Below are 19,298 nucleotides of genomic sequence, written 5' to 3' on the forward strand. Positions count from 1 at the left end.
AAAAAATCAGTCCAGGCTGTTTACAGGCAACAGATGGATCCTGATCATTGCCTCATGTGATTCACTCAAACTGTTTACACTCATGTATATGTATTTACTTGTTGTGTGAGTGGGCGCAGACGGTTAATCGGCAGGAGAGCTGGGCTACAGATCTGCCATTATATAAGTGTTCCCTGTGACAAGAATGTTGTGGAGCTGTTAAAGAACAGATTGCATTACAGTTATTCACTGATATGTTCTCCTTCTCTTTCACATACATAGTCAAAGCGTTTGTCCATGGGAAAAAAAATACTTTATTAAAACACTTATAATGTATACCAACATTTATAGACAAAATATGTACATCAAACATCTTTCATGTAGGTCCCAAAATATAACATTTCAAGTACCTCATTCTATAGAAAACTAGTCTTATGGTAAAATGTTTACATTCAACTTCCTCTCCTCTGCTCTCCTTTTGAATCCAGTATTCATACAAAGTACAGAGAATAAACATCTTAGATTTACTTCTTTTCACAAGTAAAAGGCAAAAGCAAGAACAAACACCAGGTTTGACTTGAGCAGAAACAGATGTTGTGTATGCAGACCAGGTCCAGCACAGTGCTACAGTATGTACACAGTTCTGAGTACACAACGTACAATTGTCCACGCTCTGCCCCCCCTCTGTTTCTCCGGCGGACAGAGTGCAGCAACAGGTATCAAAAAATAGAAATGTACAAGAAGTCTAAGAACAATAGTTACAGAAAATCCATCTCAATGGTCTGTCAATGAAATACAAGACTTCTCATTCAGTGTGGTCATATGGTGGCCCATTCCTTCATCCATTCATTAGGCGCATTCACACTGCGGTACTTTTCCCACAAAGGTTCATGCTAATTTAGTTCATGCGAACTCTTTAGAACTCTTTAGTTCGCATGAACTAAGTACAGATCGCGTTCACACCGGAAAAAGTCCCTGGGGGTGGATTAGGCAAATGAAGCCGCTGACGTCACTTCTTCTTCTTCTGCTTTGGGTTTACTGGCAGGCCGCAAACCACTTCACGGCGTATACTGCCGCCCAAAGTCCCCGGCCGGAAGTCCCCGGAGTTGGGGACTGGCTTCAGTAGAAGCTGCTGGGACTCCCAGCAGCTTCTACTGAAGCCTTCTGAGTAAATCGCCAGAACGCCGACACCTCCTCATCTCCACCGCTCCCATGTTTTATTTTGTGTTGCCATAAATTAGTCTCTCTGCGTTTCTGCGCTGGGCTAATGCTAATAATGCTAATGCAGGATAATAAAATGGCGGCTTCACAACACTTTTTGGGAGTTTTACGGGGCGTGGTTTGCAATCCGCCCAGCCAATCAGAAATATAGCTCTTTTCTCACAAAAGAGCCGCTAAAAGGGTAAAAAGGTTCGCAAGAACTAATTTTAGTACCGGCTCTTTTTGGTGTGAACGCGATAAAAGAGTTCTCATGAACTAAGTTCGCATGAACCTTTATGTGAAAAGTACCGCAGTGTGAATGCGCCTATTGGGTGTACTCTCTTCAGTGCACACTTGAAGAAACTCCTTTTTTTTATTATCTTATGGGGCCAGTCATCATAGTGTTTGGTTTAAAGGGCATTCTCATTTATGATAATGATGAGCTAAAGGGCGTAGGCAACAAACCTTGGGTGAAAAATGACTGCTAACATTTGGTGCAACACTTTCTAAAGTACAAATATGGCGTGTCTCTATTGCAACAGCTACAAGGGCGATGCATCAGTGTCTTCAGCGTTTACTTTCACAGCAGCATCTAACATTTCTTTCTTAACATTCATCCAAGTGTCTGTGTGTTTGTGTGGTCCAGTTCATGAGATACATTTGCACTGATGAATACCACCGAGCATTTGACATTCAAACGGAGCGTTACATCCTCCAAGTGTGGACGGATGTTGCCCTCTCCTCCATCTCTACCTGATTATTTATCCAGTTTGCCGTTTGACCTCCAGGCTGAGGAACAGAGGACAGGAATGAGAATGGATTATGGGAAGGATCAGTCATGTTCTCATTCCTACTGCCGTTTCTGCTCCGAGTTACTAGAACAGGATCGTCTCTTCACTCCTGTTTGTTCTTATGTCTCAGTCTTTGGTTTCCAGGTTGATGGGTGGTACCTGCTTTAGTGCCTGAAGGAGGGCAGGGGAGTCCATGGGGGTCTGAGATATGGCTGGGGCTGGAGAACCTCCCCTTTGAGACAACACAAACTGAGGTGGAGATGGTCTTTCACTTGTCATAGACGATGCAGAGCCTCCCATGCCAGGGTAGAGCATGGGCACAGCCCCGGGGTACCAGCATTTCTCCAGCATTGGCAGGTAGGCTGCAGCAGAAGGGGGGATGAGGTAGAAAGGCATGCAGAGGGGGTGAGGAGGAGGCTGACGGTTAGGGGACACGTTCATGTAACTGCCGTAACTGCAAGAGGACGATGATGTGGATGATTCTCCACCCGAGAGCAGCTCATCCTCAGACGACTCCACCCGGGGTCGTTTGTGCTGCGGCTCCTCGTCCTCCTGCTTTATGCCGGAGCTCTGCGTCCCGCCCAGGCCTCGCTTCAGCTGGCTCTCCTGACCGTATACATCTGGCCGTCCCTGTGGCCTCTTCTCCAGCTCTCCCCCATAGCCGCTGTCTGTATCCGTATCACTGCCACTCTGCTCACTGCTCATTGGAGCGTACGCCCGCTGGATGACAGGCACACAGTTCCTCCCATAGCCCTCGCTGGGCTTAGGGGGTGAGCTGGTGGGCATCTCTTTGTGCAGTTGGTGCTGGTGGTATGCAGGGGTCTCCTCGGGTTGAGGGCTGAGAGGAGTGCGGGGTCGGACCGGACCTTGCAGCACCTCTGCGGCTACCTTGTGAAGGTGATTGATGACATGGGATGGCGTGAGGTCTTCATCCGTCTCATGATTGCCAAGAAACTGAAGCATCTCCTTGGCACACATGTGGAAACCAGAGCGGAACATCTCCTCTGACTTCTCCTGGTTGATAGACGGGTGCTCTGTAAAAACAACAAGAGAACACGGTCAGATTTTTTGCTGTTTGATATGGTGCCAACACTATATCCCAAGTCACTTATTAACCTGTAGCTCTTCAGCATTCTGTCATTGTATATTTAACTTGGTCATTTGCATTCTGTCCAACACACCATCCTGCTGCATGTGCATTTCTGTGTGCAAGTGATCTGCAGCTTACCAATTTGCATGCCGTTCTGCAGAGCGTGGATCTTCTGCTGCTGTTGCTCCAGAAGAGAGGTGAGGGCTCTCACATGCTTCAGTGTAAGCTCTAAAACCACAGCTTTCTCCAGATGGCCCAGAGTCTGTCGGAAACAAACACAGTCAGCACATACTCATCTATTATATAATACATAGTCTATGCTCTACTGCTCCGCTACACATGCTCTTAGTTTTCTCATCACCAAAACACTACAGCAGCAATCATAAAGGAACATAATCAATAAGAGATATTTAACATTATAGAGGCCATACTGTATGTAAAAGCAACATGGATTCATGAGCATAAGGTTTATTGCAGTTCTTTTGTTTTTTGACTGCATATTGTTTTTAAATGCCCAAGTTTAAACATTTACAAATGACAGGAGACATCCTCTTTCGTTGTACATTATTTTCAGTTTGGACTGTCCTTTACTGACGCACACATGATGTAATACCACTGAACAGCCACTCGATGGTGCATGCAACTCAATACAGTGAATCCCATTATCCTTCCAGCCACAGCATGCATTTACCGTGAGTTTCAGGTGCTCTGGTAATAAATCTTTCAACTGAGCGATGCACTCGTTTATCCGGTCACGCCTTTTCTTCTCAATAAGTCTGTGAGGCAGCTTGTAGGTTTCCTGCAATAAAATAAATTACCATGATTGTTAAATTCAGATAATCTGAGAGCACACAGTGATAGTCTTTTTTATATTAAGCTCCGACAGGGAGGACTCCAGAAGTTATTTCATTGCAGAAAGTAGGTCAACCATTTATGGGACTACCAAAATACTGCAAGGCAGTTCAGATCCTTTATCAAAAATATATGTTGTTAAAATGTAACAAGGTAGTAAAAGGCAAAATAATATCTCACCTTGCTCTCCTCTCCTCTCTTCATTCCTCGCCTGGGTTTATAAACATACATCGGGAAATCCATCCTAAAAACATACGGAGACAGAACGGTTAGCTATGAGGTAATGGTTTGGTGAAGTATAATGTACAGAATAAATAACATATCAAGTGCGTTTAAGGAAAGCATATTTTCAAAGTATAATTTACCCTTGCATGTCCGACAGATCAGCCTGGTGTTTGGACAGAGGAGGAGGCTGTGCGCTGGGAATTCGCTCCATTATTGTTATTCCAATTACGCAGTAAAGTCGAGGCACTCAGAAATAAAAACGAATTTATTTGTGCTTGATGAAAAAAGTTGGAAAAGAGAAAATGCACTAAAATGCCTTTTAATATGTGCAAGATTTGTAATAATTTCTTATTAATACCAATCGTACTAAAGTAAAGGTTATTTTGCTTGTGAAAATGGGTCCAAGTTAGTTCCTGCGATGTCCACGCTGTGGTCTTGCAGCAGAAGGAAGGTAACCCTGTTGGTGGCGCGTTGGGAAAGTGAGGGAGGACAGAGAGACGAGTTAAATAAACCCTCTGACTCTCCGCTCCGCCTGACCTACCTCTGTCACATGAGGCTCACGTGTTAAACGGCGCTGTATCCTCGGCGGAGGGACGGCCCACTTTCTACGGATAAGGAGTCTCAGTGGGCGGCAGGAGGCCTACGTCAGAGCGCAGGGCGGCGCGTGTCCGATCCCGTGTACCTCCATGCTGAAGTGTATTGAAACAAGGCTGCATGCGCCACTGCTCGGAGAACGTGATGGCAGTGAAAGACTGAAGGACTTCAATGGGCTTGGAGCACGAGGCGAGAGGGAATGGCGCCAAAAATACATACAGTTATACCATTAAAAATACTATAGTATGTCTATAGCCTCTATACTATTCATTTGCAGGTTTATTATAGGCCTACGGCAGTAATGCTTTGTGTCATCAAGTACAATGGAATCCCTACAAAAATAGTATTTTCTGATGCATAGATGTGTATTTAAATATTTTAATCATATTTATACTCAACATTTCATTGACTATGTAGGAACAATATCAGCTTATAACACACTGTTACTGTTGTCACTTGTTGCCAAATCTCTAATTTTATTATGTTCACTTTTATAGTGCTGCTACTCATTTTTGTTTTGATTGATGTGTACTCATTTGATTTTCTTTTATTAATGTGTGCTTGCCTCTTTTTTTAATGTTACTCTTCTACTCTAGTAATCGTAGGCATCTTTGTATTTAGCCTGCACTGTCCAATTGCTTTTAAATTGTAAATCTCCCCGCTGTGCGATTCTGACTATTTATTTTCCTTTTAAGTTCTGGTAGAACATAATAAATGATAATATTTGATAACACTTTCAGCATAGATTAATATTTAGTACATTCAGCAGTATTCTTTATCAAAAAGTGTGCAGCAGGCAGGTGCTGAGGTATTAACAGTGTGTCCAGGGCGTGATAATGTGTACTTGAGGGTATGATAGTGTGGAGAGGGTTTGTTGTGATGAGGCGGTGCCAGCTGTCACGTTGATCTCCTCATGGCACCAGGAGCCTGCTGAGTGCAGCGTGCACATCTAGCTCATCCAGCACAAGGCAGCTGCATCTGTCTGCTGCAGGCTATACGCACTGATCACAAACATACCCTCTCATAAACGCTGATTATCAGAAAGTAGGCCTACATTTAGTTGCAACATCAAACGTTGTATTAACACAGGATTAATCCTTGATTTTGTCATTTTAGGGCAATAGAATAATATCTCTTTACACTCTAAAATGTCTTCAAAACCACTACTACGTAAGAAATTCTCATTAACAATGTTCTTCTATAAAATAATAGGATAATGAAGTGGGCATATAGTTTGATTATGTACTAACAATTGTAACAAACACATTTTTCAGCCTGAATTAGACTATTAAAGTCCTAGAACAGCTTAATGACCTTTAATCTAATTACACTGATACACAAACAGTTAATAAATGTCACAGGTAAATAGTACTTTGAGTTACAATGGTCTGTGAATTGTAACTTGTGAAGATGGACCTTTTTTTTACTGTCAAATTGAGAGCCACAGAAGGAAGGTATAACTTGTTTGGATTAATGACCTACTGAAGCTAGAATTATAATGTGGTTGGAGAATTATTTTTTAAGTCTATTACTGAAAGCCGGATGAGAACCAGGAATTCCTGAGTAAATGAAATATAAATAGGATGGTATATAGGAAAACAACGATGGAAAGCCCCTTGAAGAAAGTCTAATTAGATTATAATAAAATCACGACAATGGCACCTTTGTTTTATTTCAATAATTTTGTAACCATAATTGTATCAGCATAAAGCTAAAAAAAAGTCTATATTCAGTTTTTTATATTTACTGATAAAATGTTAATTTAATTAATTGAACACAAGCTTGAGCTGCTCATAAATGTTTCTGTAATAAATGAGCCCAATGACAAAGATATTTGACTGGTAATGTTGTTAAAAGGTGTTACAATAAGCCATTTCAAAAATACATTTCAGTTGAGCAAATTCTCTTTATGTGATATAAGCTGCATTTAAAATGTATTGTCAGTCTTTCAAAAAAAGTCAGTTTCTAAATTGAAAAACTATATGATCAGTCGGTGATGTGATAAAATCCAAATAGTTCAAGTTAAACTAAAACTGTGTTGATGCTCAACATGCCAACATATTTCCTCATTATAAGATAAGGACACTTCCTGATTTGTAGACTACAGATAAGATTTAATGTTCCATCAATTTCCTGTGAAGCTCTTCATTCATCTGACTGAAGCATTTTATTGTCAATTATGTTTTGGTCTTTGCCTGGACTTCCAAATCAATGCAGATACTCTTTCACACTCGGCAGCAGATTATTTTACACACTTGTTTATTTAAATAGACTCCAACAATGGAATGTTTCATTTCAGACACAAACCATCTATTAATATAAAAGTTCAGTTTGGTCAAGCATCACTCCAAAATGATATCTATTAGATTTATCTATTTTCCCCTCACATATGCTCAGACACGCAAACAGTCATTCTCTAGTGGGTCTTTACAAAGTGACGTAACAATAATTTGCGTGCTACAGAAAATATCAGTGCTTTAGGACTAAATTAATGAAAGGAAGATTACATAATTCAGTGCAGAGAATAATATCTAATTTAACCAACGTTTCTCCGAAAATCCTATACATTTGGTTCAACTGTACGACGTGACTTCATATCACTTCTATTCATACAGTACAACATGGAGCCAGCTTCAGAGGGAAGCAGTCACATGATTGGCTCCTTCTCAACAGTGGGTCTATATCAACATTTATAATTGAAGAAAAGTTACTAAGAGGTCAGTATGTACTCCTAACAAATATAAATGTCTCCTCAGAAGCCTTTCTAATCGTAAGAGCCTTTCAATGAAGACAAGTTGTACTTGAGATTGCAAAAATATTGTGAAAGTGATTATGAAACTTTGCAAAAAATATGTTGACCTCTTTGGGATTGTTGACAAGTGTTGTGTGTCTCCATATTTCAAATACAAAATACATATCCCAAAATTATTAATTCTTATTGGGACAATCCTGTCATGTAAGTATTTATGTTCCCATCAGCCAAAAGCTAAATGCTAAAAACACGAAGGTTTTGTCCTCATATGACATGAGTTTGCTGGAGCACCACGGATGATAAACATCCATTACAAGGCTACTTGGGAGGATTACACCCCCAGGAACAATGGCTGACCTTTGGCATGGTGTTAGTATGATACAAGGCAGAAGGCATTTGGGGTAGTAAAGCTGAATTCAGTGTTTTCATCTCCTAAACCCACAGGACTCACTTCTCAGGTCCCGAGGCACTTGGAGCACACTCCGCCCACACAGACACATCCACACTATAGTCCGCGAGTAACATACTCAAATAACTTTCGCTTCACCCAGACACTCAGAAGCACGCATGTTGTAGAAACACTTATTGTAGGAGTCTCTGGTGAAGTATACAGTCAGACAATGACCTAAATACTGAAGACGGACATCATTTGGCATTCTCCTGTCCAACATGACGTGCACTGACAGGAGTGCTCAGGCACTGGTGAAACTGGCCCCAAGGGCCCTCAGGCAGGCTGCTGGGGATTGATGTTCATGTGAGGAGGATGACCAAGAAGACCAATCCGTTGCTTCTGCTTCCTCTGCTCCGTCATCTGCACAGGGAAAACGAAAAATGGTAGTCGACTACAAATTAGCAGACATGGATACAAATTAATGCAAAATGTCAAATAGACAAAAACTGATATGTTGTGGTTTTACAGGGTTTTTACATTAGGTAGCTTTATAGTGGTTGGTAGGCACGTTTTGTTTATTTTGGAACGAGTCAGGCTAGCAATTTCCCATTCTTCAAGCTAAGCTACGCTAACTGGTTGCTGGAAGGAGCTTTCAATTTACAGAGGTATCGATCGCCACATCCTAATCATTTTATACTCAAATAATGATTGTGGTGGTAATGTAATGGTAATTGTATTGATATTTATAAAAATGTAACTAGTCCTTAATGGCCTTTCCCATATAAACAGCGTTGTGGTTGTGAGTAACCACAGTACTAGGGTGGAGGTTGTCAAAACATTACCAAAGGCTAAATGAATCTGAAAAAAGGCAACCTGTTCAAATGTTAGTGTACAACAAACTGTCACCTGCTCCTTGAGCTCAGTCAGCTGTCCTGACAGGTTGCACACCAGCCTCATGGTGGACTCCAGCTTCTCCTGCAGGTTCCTGATTTCATTTTGCTCCCCCTCTGCATCACTGCTCACCAGTGACATGGCTCGCATTCGTGGGAACCAGTCCAGGTTGTGCTCCTGTGGTCGACCAAGCACATCCACCACTGACTTCAGTACATTTACTAGGAATTGTTAAAGTTACGTCATGTCAAAAAAGTATTGGTAATTTTAAACAGGAGCTTGTTTGGAAATCAAGGGCTTGAATCTGATTTCACAATGGCATCCGTCTGTTTTTGAAGAAATATGCCTGCATGGTATATTGCCACAGGAGTAACAATGGGGAGTGAATGATCTTAAACTAAGCAAATACCAGCGAACTGACCAACGATTACTTATCATTCGTTGATCAGTTTTAGGGTTACACGGCAACTCATGGCCCGTCAACTACTGTCTTCCTGTTTGCCTGCACAAGTCTGTTTGCGTGATTACATTTGATGAGCGGAATGTCTGTCAGTTGAGATAAGAAAAGAGGAACACATTAGTGTTCAAAGGTGTGTGAGACATGTCTGTACAGGTTTACCATTCTGACTCCAAAGTATTACCCAACATCTTTACTGTAACAGAAACGTGACACAAATGTAAAGGCCCATCTGATTGTTCATTCATTCTGCATTGCTGCCCCAGAACAGCATCGACAGAAGCAGCACAGGCACACAGAATGTCTATACAAGGACGAAATATAGAGCATCAAGCTGTGAAGTAACTTAGTGGACCGGACAAACATTTCCGTGCTGAAAAACATGTTTTTTTACTATTTGTATTCCCTGTAGACAACCATCCTGTTGCTCCTGATCTCATTACACAAATTAGGCCTGCACTGAAAAGTGTGTGTTTGTTTGAGAGTGTTTCAATGCTTTTCGTTCACCTCGATCATCTCAGCCACGTAGCTCTCGGGTCCTGTGTATTCGGTGGAGTCTTTAACTTTTACCAGCACAATAAAAAAGAGGTAGTGCCACATGTTGTGCTCCTCTTTGAAGTGCTCTTCAAAAGTCACCGTCTTGTTGTCAAACTTGTCCCGCTCCAGACCTGTACAAGGGGGAATAACAAATGTTTTAATGGTACAAAGTTTGAAAAGTAGCTTTAAGAAAAAAAAATGGCCAGCCTCTAGAGTAGCAGTTTCTGATGTTGGTGAGGGGAACATGACACTTTGTGACAAAGTGTGAAGGTGACAAGAACATATGTAAAGTAAATGAAAACATGTATTCAAGTGTCATTGATGTAAAGGTCTCATTTACAAAAGAAACAAGAGAACAAATTACATATTGGGTAAGCTTCCCTATTTAGCCCACCAAATCTGCTTTACAGATTGTTTTATATATATACTGCCTCAATTAAGGGGAACACATTAGAGATAAAACAAGTCTTATCTCTCATTTGAAATTTCAACAATATTGTTGATATTATTATTCCTTTTCCTGTCTTCAAAAATGAGAGATGTCACATTGTTCCCTCCCTGTACACACGGCATTCTTCTGTCCTGTGTGGGCATGAACTGTATTTCCTTGTCTTTTAATCATTTCAAAATAAAAAGTATCTGAAAATATGGCTAATGTCAGGATATAGTACACATGTAGGCATACAATAATACTTTTATAATATATGACTGATGCAATAACATTGATACCTAAATATGGTTATTATAATGAGAGTTAAGGCACTGATTCATCAGAACAAAGAGAAGGGAAGGGAATTGTTTTAAGCTCAAAAGGGTGAACAAATGTATGATAAAATCAAGAAGGCTTTATGGTGAAATTAATTAATATGTGTTTTAAAGACAGAGTACTTTAATCCAAATACATGACATTATTTATGCCTGATTTCCTGAACAGAAATTATTTTAGCTCCGGGTACAAATGAAACCATGGCAGGAGGTTCACATCATAATCATTGTCTCCAGACCTTCAAACTAAGATTGAGAGAACGATCGATGTCTCATAAAAGCAAGCTGGAGAGGATGGAGAGCCCCTTAAGCCTGCGGAGGTCGGCTCCTAATCTCTGCATCTCCTGTTCCCTTGTGGTTCTTCAGGAAACCATAGAGACGGCAGCTCCCCATGTGGCCTGGCCTTCTTTAACACGAGTGAGTCAGAGGAGCTGCTGGCTGGCTGGGTGACATAATGCTGTTTTCATCCATATGTTTACCACTCGTCCCGACAGCCTGACCCAACACGCACACACGCTCACACGCAGCACGTCTTCTTGGGCTCACACATATGTACTTTACAGTCCGTCACATTCTCAGCAGCACGGTGTCCTTTTTTTAGGCACTCACAAATATAATGTACATATAAGGAAATGCAGAGGGTCACACAATGAGTATAGATGCCCAAACATATGGTTTGAAAATGAAGTGTGTGTGAGGTAGTGGGAGAAAATGTGTGCGTGTGAGACAGACATGAATTATGGAGGCGAGCAGAGCAGTGGCAGGAAGCTCTCATGACTCAGCCTTCTTTGGAACGACAGCTAAGTGAAACAGGGGGAGGGAGAGAGGGTAGGGGAGTGAAGAAAAACACCATGCAAACACAGTCCACACCACAATCACAACAAGAAATCAAACGTTCAGACTTTGGGAATTAAAGTAACCTAGTGAGACGAGTTTAACTGTTGAAGAGTGCTAATGACGCACAGAAACGTTGCAATAGAGTCATTACAACAACAGAGCACAGACCTATACCAGGCAGACAGGATGCCCTAAGGATTACAGAAGTAATCCTGGCACTTGGAAGTTAGAGGATGGATCAGAACATGCTGACTGCTTGGCAAAGAGAGCTGTGCCAAAAATAATAAAAGCTAGATGTGTAGAGATGAAAGGACATATGAATATGTTTGTGGATTCGGATTCAAAACACTCAAAATAGGTTGATTTTGCTGAATTCACATTATTGGGATGATTGTGAATATATCTAAATATGAGTTAAAAGACACAGGAACTATATAGTAAGAACAGACTCACAAGGTTACTATTCTTAGTTAGGAGGCCGACAAATAATTGTATCAACAGATCAGAGAAGTCTTACCGCAGATAAAGCAGGTCGTCTTCAGGACTTCTTCTTTCTTCTGTTTTTCACTCCTCAGGTCAGCAAAGGTATCGATGATAACGCCAAAGATGAGGTTGAGGACTATGATGATGACCATGAAGAAGAACAGCAGGTCGTAAATCACTCTGGCTGCAAACAGAGGCTCCTTTGAAAGGAACAGGAAACAAAAATGAGTAAATCAGTAACTTCTGCACAATTATTATTTAGACGTAGTGACTAGAGAATAACAGATCATAATAATTAGTTTATTTTGATTGTACAGCATCGACAAAGAGTGAAATGATTGTCCCATTTCAATGTATGAGCCAAAGGGCAGGTCTTTACATAAATAAACATATGTTTGGGGAAATGATCATGATGTTAATATAAAACACTATTGGCCGATCAACCAGATGCAGCCTGTTTCTGTCTAGGTCAGACACAGTTTAAATAGAGATGTTCTACTTTACATCATTAGCAAATTGAGCTACAATGACTTCAAACTGTGCTGTAAGTACATCGTTTCATTCACTAATTTTCCACTTCTAGTTAATCATCTTTAAAGTAATGCTCGCCGAGTGCAGTCTCACATATGCAGGCCCTTGTTGCATTATGCTGTTCATACGTGCAAGACATTCACATCCTCTTATGACATCATTAGTGGTTGAGCCTGTATTCGGTGGAAATCTATCTTGATGTTCAATTCCCAAAACAGGCGGAGGCAGAGCAGCTGCAAGGAAACATTGTGAAACCTTTTTTAAAAACAAGTTCAGCGCGGGGTGAGTTTGTAGCCAGCTCACATGACCCTCGCTGCAGCTACGCACGTACACACACACACACACACACACACACACACACACACACACACACACACACACACACACACACACACACACACACACACACACACACACACACACACACACACACACACACACACACACACACACACACACCCACACACACACACACACACACACACACACACACACACACACACACACACACACACACACACACACACACACACACACACACACACACACACACACACACACACACACACACACACACACACACACACACACACACACACACACACACACACACACACACACACACACACACACACACACACACACACACACACACACACACACACACACACACACACACACACACACACACACACACGTAGGGTAAGGCGCCTAATTAGAGTAGCATGTACCTCTTTGGAAGGCTTGCGGAGCACATCCCCGACCCCCCCCCCACTCCTCAAGCCATGACTCAGCACAGTGACGATGCACATGAGTAGAGAGTCGCACGTCCGCTCCATGCTGCTTTCCACCTCAATGTTCTGCCCCAAATCTAAGGAAGCCAAAAGGAAAGGAAATCCTTATCTATTCATTACATCTATAATAAAATGTATATCATGACATAAAAGTAAGGCAAGGCAAGTTTATCTATATAGCACTTTTCAACACAAGGCAATTCAAAGTGCTTTACAAAAAATGAAAGACATTAAGAAAATGGCATTTAAAATCAGTCATTAAAAAGAAAAGCTAGTAAAATAAACATTAAAAGAAAAAATACATGGATAAAAGTTAAAGTGCAGTTTAAGATGTGAATAGTTCAATTAAAAGCAGCGACAAAAAGAAAAGTCTTCAGCCTGGATTTAAAAATAGTCAGAGTTGCAGCGGACCTGCAGGTTTCTGGGAGTTTGTTCCAGATATTTGGAGCATAATAACTGAACGCTACTTCTCCATGTTTAGTTCTGTCTCTGGGGACAGAAATCTGACCAGTCCCTGAAGACTACCACAAGAGTACCACTTAAGAAACTTATTTTATTGTTTCACGGAAGAAGAAAGGTATGATTTATTACATTTCAATATAACAGAGACCTTCATCAGGCATCGTCAAATTATTAAAGACGCCTGATGATATTTTCTGAGGGCAAAATATCTGTAATCTGTGTATGAGTGGGATTGTATGTCTCTGTGTAAATAAGGTACTACTTTTTAAATATCCTTGACTTAGTAGCAGAACCTTTTATCTGTTGTAACCTTGTTTACATGTTTTGGGGGACAGTTTGAAGGCGGTTAGTCGAAGCAAAAGTGTTTTTGTTGAGATGAAATGTACAAATGGCCTTGGTTGAACTTGTTGTTCTGAGCTAAACAGAAAAACAAAGATTAACATTTCCAAAAGATTTATCCAATTCGATAACGTTTGTAGGTCATTGAAGAATAACCTAAGAGATATTCAAATGTTGGACAGGAAACAACATATCATGATCCTTGCTAACTGTGTTGATCCTTTTAATGTCTAAGGGAAAGAAACTGATGCTGTTTTTCTTTGTTTTTATTCAAATGGATCACAAACGAATATCACATGAGAGCTGGAGAGGTCACAAGGAAATGTGTGTTAATTGAAATATCTAGGATAATCTAGAAAAACCTTAAACCCAGGCTTTTTCTAACTTTGCAACTAACATTAACCCTTTAAACTGGAATTGGATACTATGTAGATATTTTAAGAATGTTGTTTTAATTTAGTCGCAGGAAATTGGCAGAAGAACAAAGCTTTTTAGGGATTTAAATATTTAGATAAAGACACAATCTTCATGCTGTTAAACCCATTGTTGCAGTATAAATTACCTTCCTGCGGGGCTTCTGTGGTGCAGTTCTCATCATTCCCTCCCTGACACATTCCTGCAGACAGAAACTCACTAGCCAAACTGGCTCCATTTTCTAGAAAGTCGGAAGAGACAGTGCTTACATTTTCTTGTCTGATCAAAATGAAAAACTTAAAATCAATATTCCTTTAGGACTGTTTGTAAAAATGGCAAATGACAGAAGTCTGTCCTCACTCAGAGTTGTGTTGGGGAGACGATCCACCTCCAGGATAAAGTCGTCCTTGAAGAAAATGTATCCAACAATGGAAAACAGGTAGACCAGGATGAGAGCCAGCACAGCGGTGAGCACGATGGAGCGTCCATTACGAGTCACACTCTTGATAACATTCAGCAAAGTCTCTTCTCTGTATACCAGGTCGAACAGCTACAGGAGCAAAGCACATGTTACGATTCAAAGAGATACACATTATGTGGCTTTTATACATTCTGCTTTTACACTAAATCAATAGTTTTTTTTGTCTAACATGCATAACTAGTTTTCAGCATCTTGTAATAAAATAAGTACTTATGGTGCGCTGCTTCTGCAGATAAAGCTGCATTGGCCTATGCAAATGGAAAACATCTTGAAATACTGGCATATTCAGTCTGACACAATATAAAGCAGACCTGAGGCACTGGTGCACGGCACTAAACAGCCCAACAACAAGAACAAAACAACAACAGAAACATCATTACAGAACCAAATATGGTCCCTTCTGGCTTGAAAGTATATGTCCTTGAATGCACCATGATGGAAAGCTAATGCTTCATTCAGAGTCAATTTGACACATGGTTTTACTCAGAGTTAGCCCTCCTGAGTAAGTTCTGTGTGTGTGTTTGCAAAGGTGTTAAAGGATTCTTAGAATGTGTGTGTTCTCAAGGTGTGTGTGTGTGTGCGTCTCTCACCAGCAAGCTGTAGAAAAAGACGTGGACAAACACCCCCAGAGAGCATATGATGAGGTAAAGGAGGTGGTAGAGGAACTCAACGTCCAACACCATTGCTTTGTAGCCTCGTGTGAAGGTTCCTCGGTTCCCCACGAAACTTATCAGGAAGATGATTTTATTGCACACCTGGAAGACAAAAGCAACTCTCCTTAATAACAAGAATAAAGGATAATCACGGATTGCCTTCCTTAAGGGGACGCAGGCATGGTAAAAACATTTCAGCATGGTGGGTGTCGTTTTTTTAAGCTCAATGAGGACACACTTTATCAAAATGTCATGTAAACAAGACTCAACACGAATCCACATGAAAAAGAAACTGACTTCTTGATCATGAGCTCACTTAACAAGAGTGCATGTACCGGATGTATATTTAGTGCAGGGAAAGTATAACTGTGACAGCAGTGGGAAGAGGCATAGAAAAGATGAGAAGATAAAAAAGGAAAATAACACTATTTAAAAATGAAAGTAAACGACTTTTGGTCCGTTGCTTATAAACTAGATTTTATAAGCGTTACTGCAGTCCATTGTGACGTGTTCTCTGATTTTCTATGTGATCGCTTTCTTGTGTACATGTCAACATAGAGATTGAGAGTAAAAATGAGTGTGTTTATTTTGTGACTTTATTTTGTGTGTGTGTGTATGTGTTTAAGAGCACATCTAGAAATCTCTAGCGGCTGCAGGGGTGGTGTCACTCCCTCTTGGGTCCAGTGACGCACTTCACACCCAAAAGCACAGCAGGGCTCTGCCAAGGAGAGGTTGAAGGGACAGGGGGCGACACCGCAGGCAGAGCGGGGCGCCGGCCTGCTAAGTGGGCACCAGCCTGAGTGAGAGCTGAAAGGAGAACTGGAACTAGTGTGGTGCGAGTTTCTCAGTATTTGAAAGTAGTAGAAAATAGATGGTATGTTTTTAGCATTTATCTGGGGAATGTTTTTTATTTACCAGACAAACACACACTATTCCACACTGGACAGATGAGAACATGTCAAAGTGTCAGCTCATGCAAAATAAATGGAAAACATAAACGTGTACTAAGTTGAATCTTGCCATGCAGAGAGTTTTGAAATTTTCCCCCCACATTTTGAGATGTCTGCCTTTAAACCAATAAAATGGAAGTAAATTAATTGAATGAGGTGCTCAAACAAAGTCAACCGTTTTCATGCATAGTGAGTAGTCATACAGTAGATAATTATGAAAATAGTACGGAATGTTTTTTGGTTTGATTAATACATACATAACCCATTTATTGTTTCAGCTTTACACAATTACATTTCTGTTTTAAACATATTGGGATTGCAAAACAAAATGTCAGCAATGGATCACTCAGAAGCTGGGTAACCCCTGCTAAGTTGCTGAAGAGACCCTTTAGAATACTCACATTGAAGGCACCCAGAAGGAAGAGTGTTGGCTCCAGGCCAACAGAGAAGATGAGACGGAGGATTGTGATGATGACGAGGGCACGGATGCCCAGCGGTTGGGGCATGATGATCACAATGATCATGGTGGCAAAGACTCCCATCCACAGCAGCGCAGAGAGGTGGGGATCCAGCATACCTGCTCAGAAATAAATGTATGTAATAATGCAAATGCAAGCCATTAAGGATACTTGCTAAAAGTGCTGTATTTGAAGGCAAGTTCTGCCTCTCAGGCAGGCCTCAGGCCTTCATTAGTGAGACTTTGTACTGAAAGAGAGCCAGTTATATAACACCCAAAAAGTATATGACATAATTGTTGATGTATGTGTGTTTTAAGCTTTAGTGAGAGCCTACCTGAAGCTTCCAAATGATCTCAGGGTAAATCCAGGATTAGTGAAAGGGGTTGCATGTGGCAGAATATCACTCAGGCTAAAACAGGGACACACCCAACCTGCTGCCCCTTCTACTCACCATCCCTTTATTAAAACATAAAGCTAACATGTGTGCAAGTCTGTATGTTTGTAAGCACATTTTGAGTAACAGAAACACACAACTGTGTAATAATGTTAGGAAGGTAGAAGGACATCAAGAGGAAACGGTGAAAGAAGAAGTACAAATAAAGCATAACTTCAAGGATTAATACAAGACAGAAAGATGATGAGAAAGCAGAAGGGGGGTACTGCGGGTAAGGGGACTCTCCTCTCCTCCCACCTTGCTTAACTCTGTCTCCTTCCCTCTCTCCCTTCCTCTAAATTGCTCTCCCTCCCAATCCCTGTGGAGATCACATGACAGGTGCCACTTACATAACAGCGATCTCTAAAAATACCTCAGCTGAAAGATTCATGAGGAAGCGAGCAGGGAGCAACACGCAACACGCAGCTCCGGTGATGTGACAGACTCAACAGGGGCTCTGTAGCTACCATGCACTTCAGTTTAATGGTTGTGCGTGAACATCTGTACAATCCACAGTTGAGGAGGCACTACGTCCAATGGCAGTCAGCCATGCATACAGTCAGAGAACCCTGCCCTGTATCTCCTGTTCTTATTACACTCAGTCTAAAGCTCTGAGCAAAGGAGGGTGGACACCAGTGTGTGTCTGAGAGAGAGAGAGAGAGAGAGAGAGAGAGAGAGAGAGAGAGAGAGAGAGAGAGAGAGAGAGAGAGAGAGAGAGAGAGAGAGAGAGAGAGAGAGAGAAGGCAGGGGCCCAAAGCCGTAAAAGTGCCTGTAAAAGCAGGCCAAAGGTATGCTGGAGTCGTACGTGATGATGTTTTGCACACAGAAAGAGTTCCAGGGAATAATAATAATAATAATGCATTTTATTTATATAGCGCTTTTAACAACTCAAAGATGCTTAAGAAGAGAAGAGAGGGAAGAGCGGGAACAGTCAGCCTTTACTCATGCTGTGCACTCAATAACTAAAGACAACATGTAATTGTTCTTTTGTCACAAAGTAAAACATATGATTGTATGAATTACTGAATATCATATTTAGGCTTACTTGTTTTTTTGTATTTTTTGTAATTTACTAGAAAATCAATACAACTGACCTTAAAGGTGTGTACAGTACAGACCACATGTACAGACTGACACTTGAAAAAGGAGTCTATTTTATTATGGCCCTTTAGAAATGACCTGCAGGCTAGACTCCCTCCTTTTACTAACCATGTGTTATACAAATATAATAACACAATATACATGGGTTCATTTTTTGTATCTGGGTTCGTAAAGAACTAATATGAGATGTAGGTAAAGGAGACATTAGTTGTTTTATGATGTCTGAGATTGCATTCTTAATCTCATAGATTCAAATGTGCATACTTTTGATCACGACACACTCTTAGAAGGGACGAACAAATCAACAGACAGAAAAGGAAAACATCACTGAGGAGGATTTCTATTCGCTGAGTAGCTTGCCTTGTTTGAAGTATGAACACATGATGTATGTCCAATGTCCATGTATTTGAATCACCTGATCCAATGCAAGCTTTGTTTGCACGACTGAAAATGACACGGAGTGCTCCTGTGTGTGTGTGTGTGTGTGTGTGTGTGTGTGTGTGTGTGTGTGTGTGTGTGTGTGTGTGTGTGTGTGTGTGTGTGTGTGTGTGTGTGTGTGTGTGTGTGTGTGTGTGTGTGTGTGTGTGTACACAAAAGGAGAGCGATACTCAGATCCTGCTCCTAATCCTAGTCAGGTATTTAGAGCATTGTTGTAAACAAGGGATCAGTGGGTCAATGCTGAGGCTGGACTGAGAGTCAGCTCGTCTAAAACTTTATTTGTGTGTGACTTCATCATGTGACATGACTTTACAACTCCTTACTGTCTAATCACTGGATGTATATTCACGACTTAGATTTTCTTAGAAATGAATGCTCCAATTTTTAAATATCACTGTAG

General features: G+C 41.0%; 2 protein-coding genes across 9 annotated transcripts in view; both read right to left on the reverse strand.

The window, feature by feature from the left end:
- Positions 1 to 275: 275 nt before the first annotated feature.
- Positions 276 to 4,680, reverse strand: LOC117447076 (class E basic helix-loop-helix protein 40-like). Its single transcript, XM_034083669.2, has 5 exons — positions 4,278 to 4,680; positions 4,093 to 4,156; positions 3,752 to 3,859; positions 3,199 to 3,322; positions 276 to 3,004 (listed from the first exon to the last, which is right to left on the reverse strand). The coding sequence occupies exons 1-5, from the start codon at positions 4,346 to 4,348 to the stop codon at positions 2,097 to 2,099; spliced, it is 1,275 nt and encodes a 424-aa protein (XP_033939560.1). The 5' UTR covers positions 4,349 to 4,680; the 3' UTR covers positions 276 to 2,096.
- A 2,199-nt stretch (positions 4,681 to 6,879) lies between these two features.
- Positions 6,880 to 19,298, reverse strand: part of LOC117446722 (inositol 1,4,5-trisphosphate-gated calcium channel ITPR1) — a 65,554-nt gene continuing 53,135 nt past the window's right edge. For 6 of the 8 annotated variants that reach the window (XM_034083081.2, XM_034083080.2, XM_034083088.2 and 3 more), the window contains 9 exons: positions 16,870 to 17,045; positions 15,456 to 15,620; positions 14,745 to 14,934; positions 14,533 to 14,625; positions 13,107 to 13,246; positions 11,879 to 12,044; positions 9,730 to 9,890; positions 8,781 to 8,942; positions 6,880 to 8,294 (listed from right to left, as the gene is read on the reverse strand). In XM_034083081.2, coding sequence (XP_033938972.1) covers positions 8,208 to 8,294; positions 8,781 to 8,942; positions 9,730 to 9,890; positions 11,879 to 12,044; positions 13,107 to 13,246; positions 14,533 to 14,625; positions 14,745 to 14,934; positions 15,456 to 15,620; positions 16,870 to 17,045 — 1,340 coding nt within the window. In that variant the 3' untranslated portion in view covers positions 6,880 to 8,207. The remainder of the gene's footprint in view (positions 8,295 to 8,780; positions 8,943 to 9,729; positions 9,891 to 11,878; positions 12,045 to 13,106; positions 13,247 to 14,532; positions 14,626 to 14,744; positions 14,935 to 15,455; positions 15,621 to 16,869; positions 17,046 to 19,298) is intronic. The other 2 variants (XM_034083083.2, XM_034083087.2) reach the window with 2 other exon arrangements.

This window comes from Pseudochaenichthys georgianus, chromosome 5 (genome assembly GCF_902827115.2).
Source record: "Pseudochaenichthys georgianus chromosome 5, fPseGeo1.2, whole genome shotgun sequence".
Classification (NCBI taxonomy): domain Eukaryota; kingdom Metazoa; phylum Chordata; class Actinopteri; order Perciformes; family Channichthyidae; genus Pseudochaenichthys; species Pseudochaenichthys georgianus.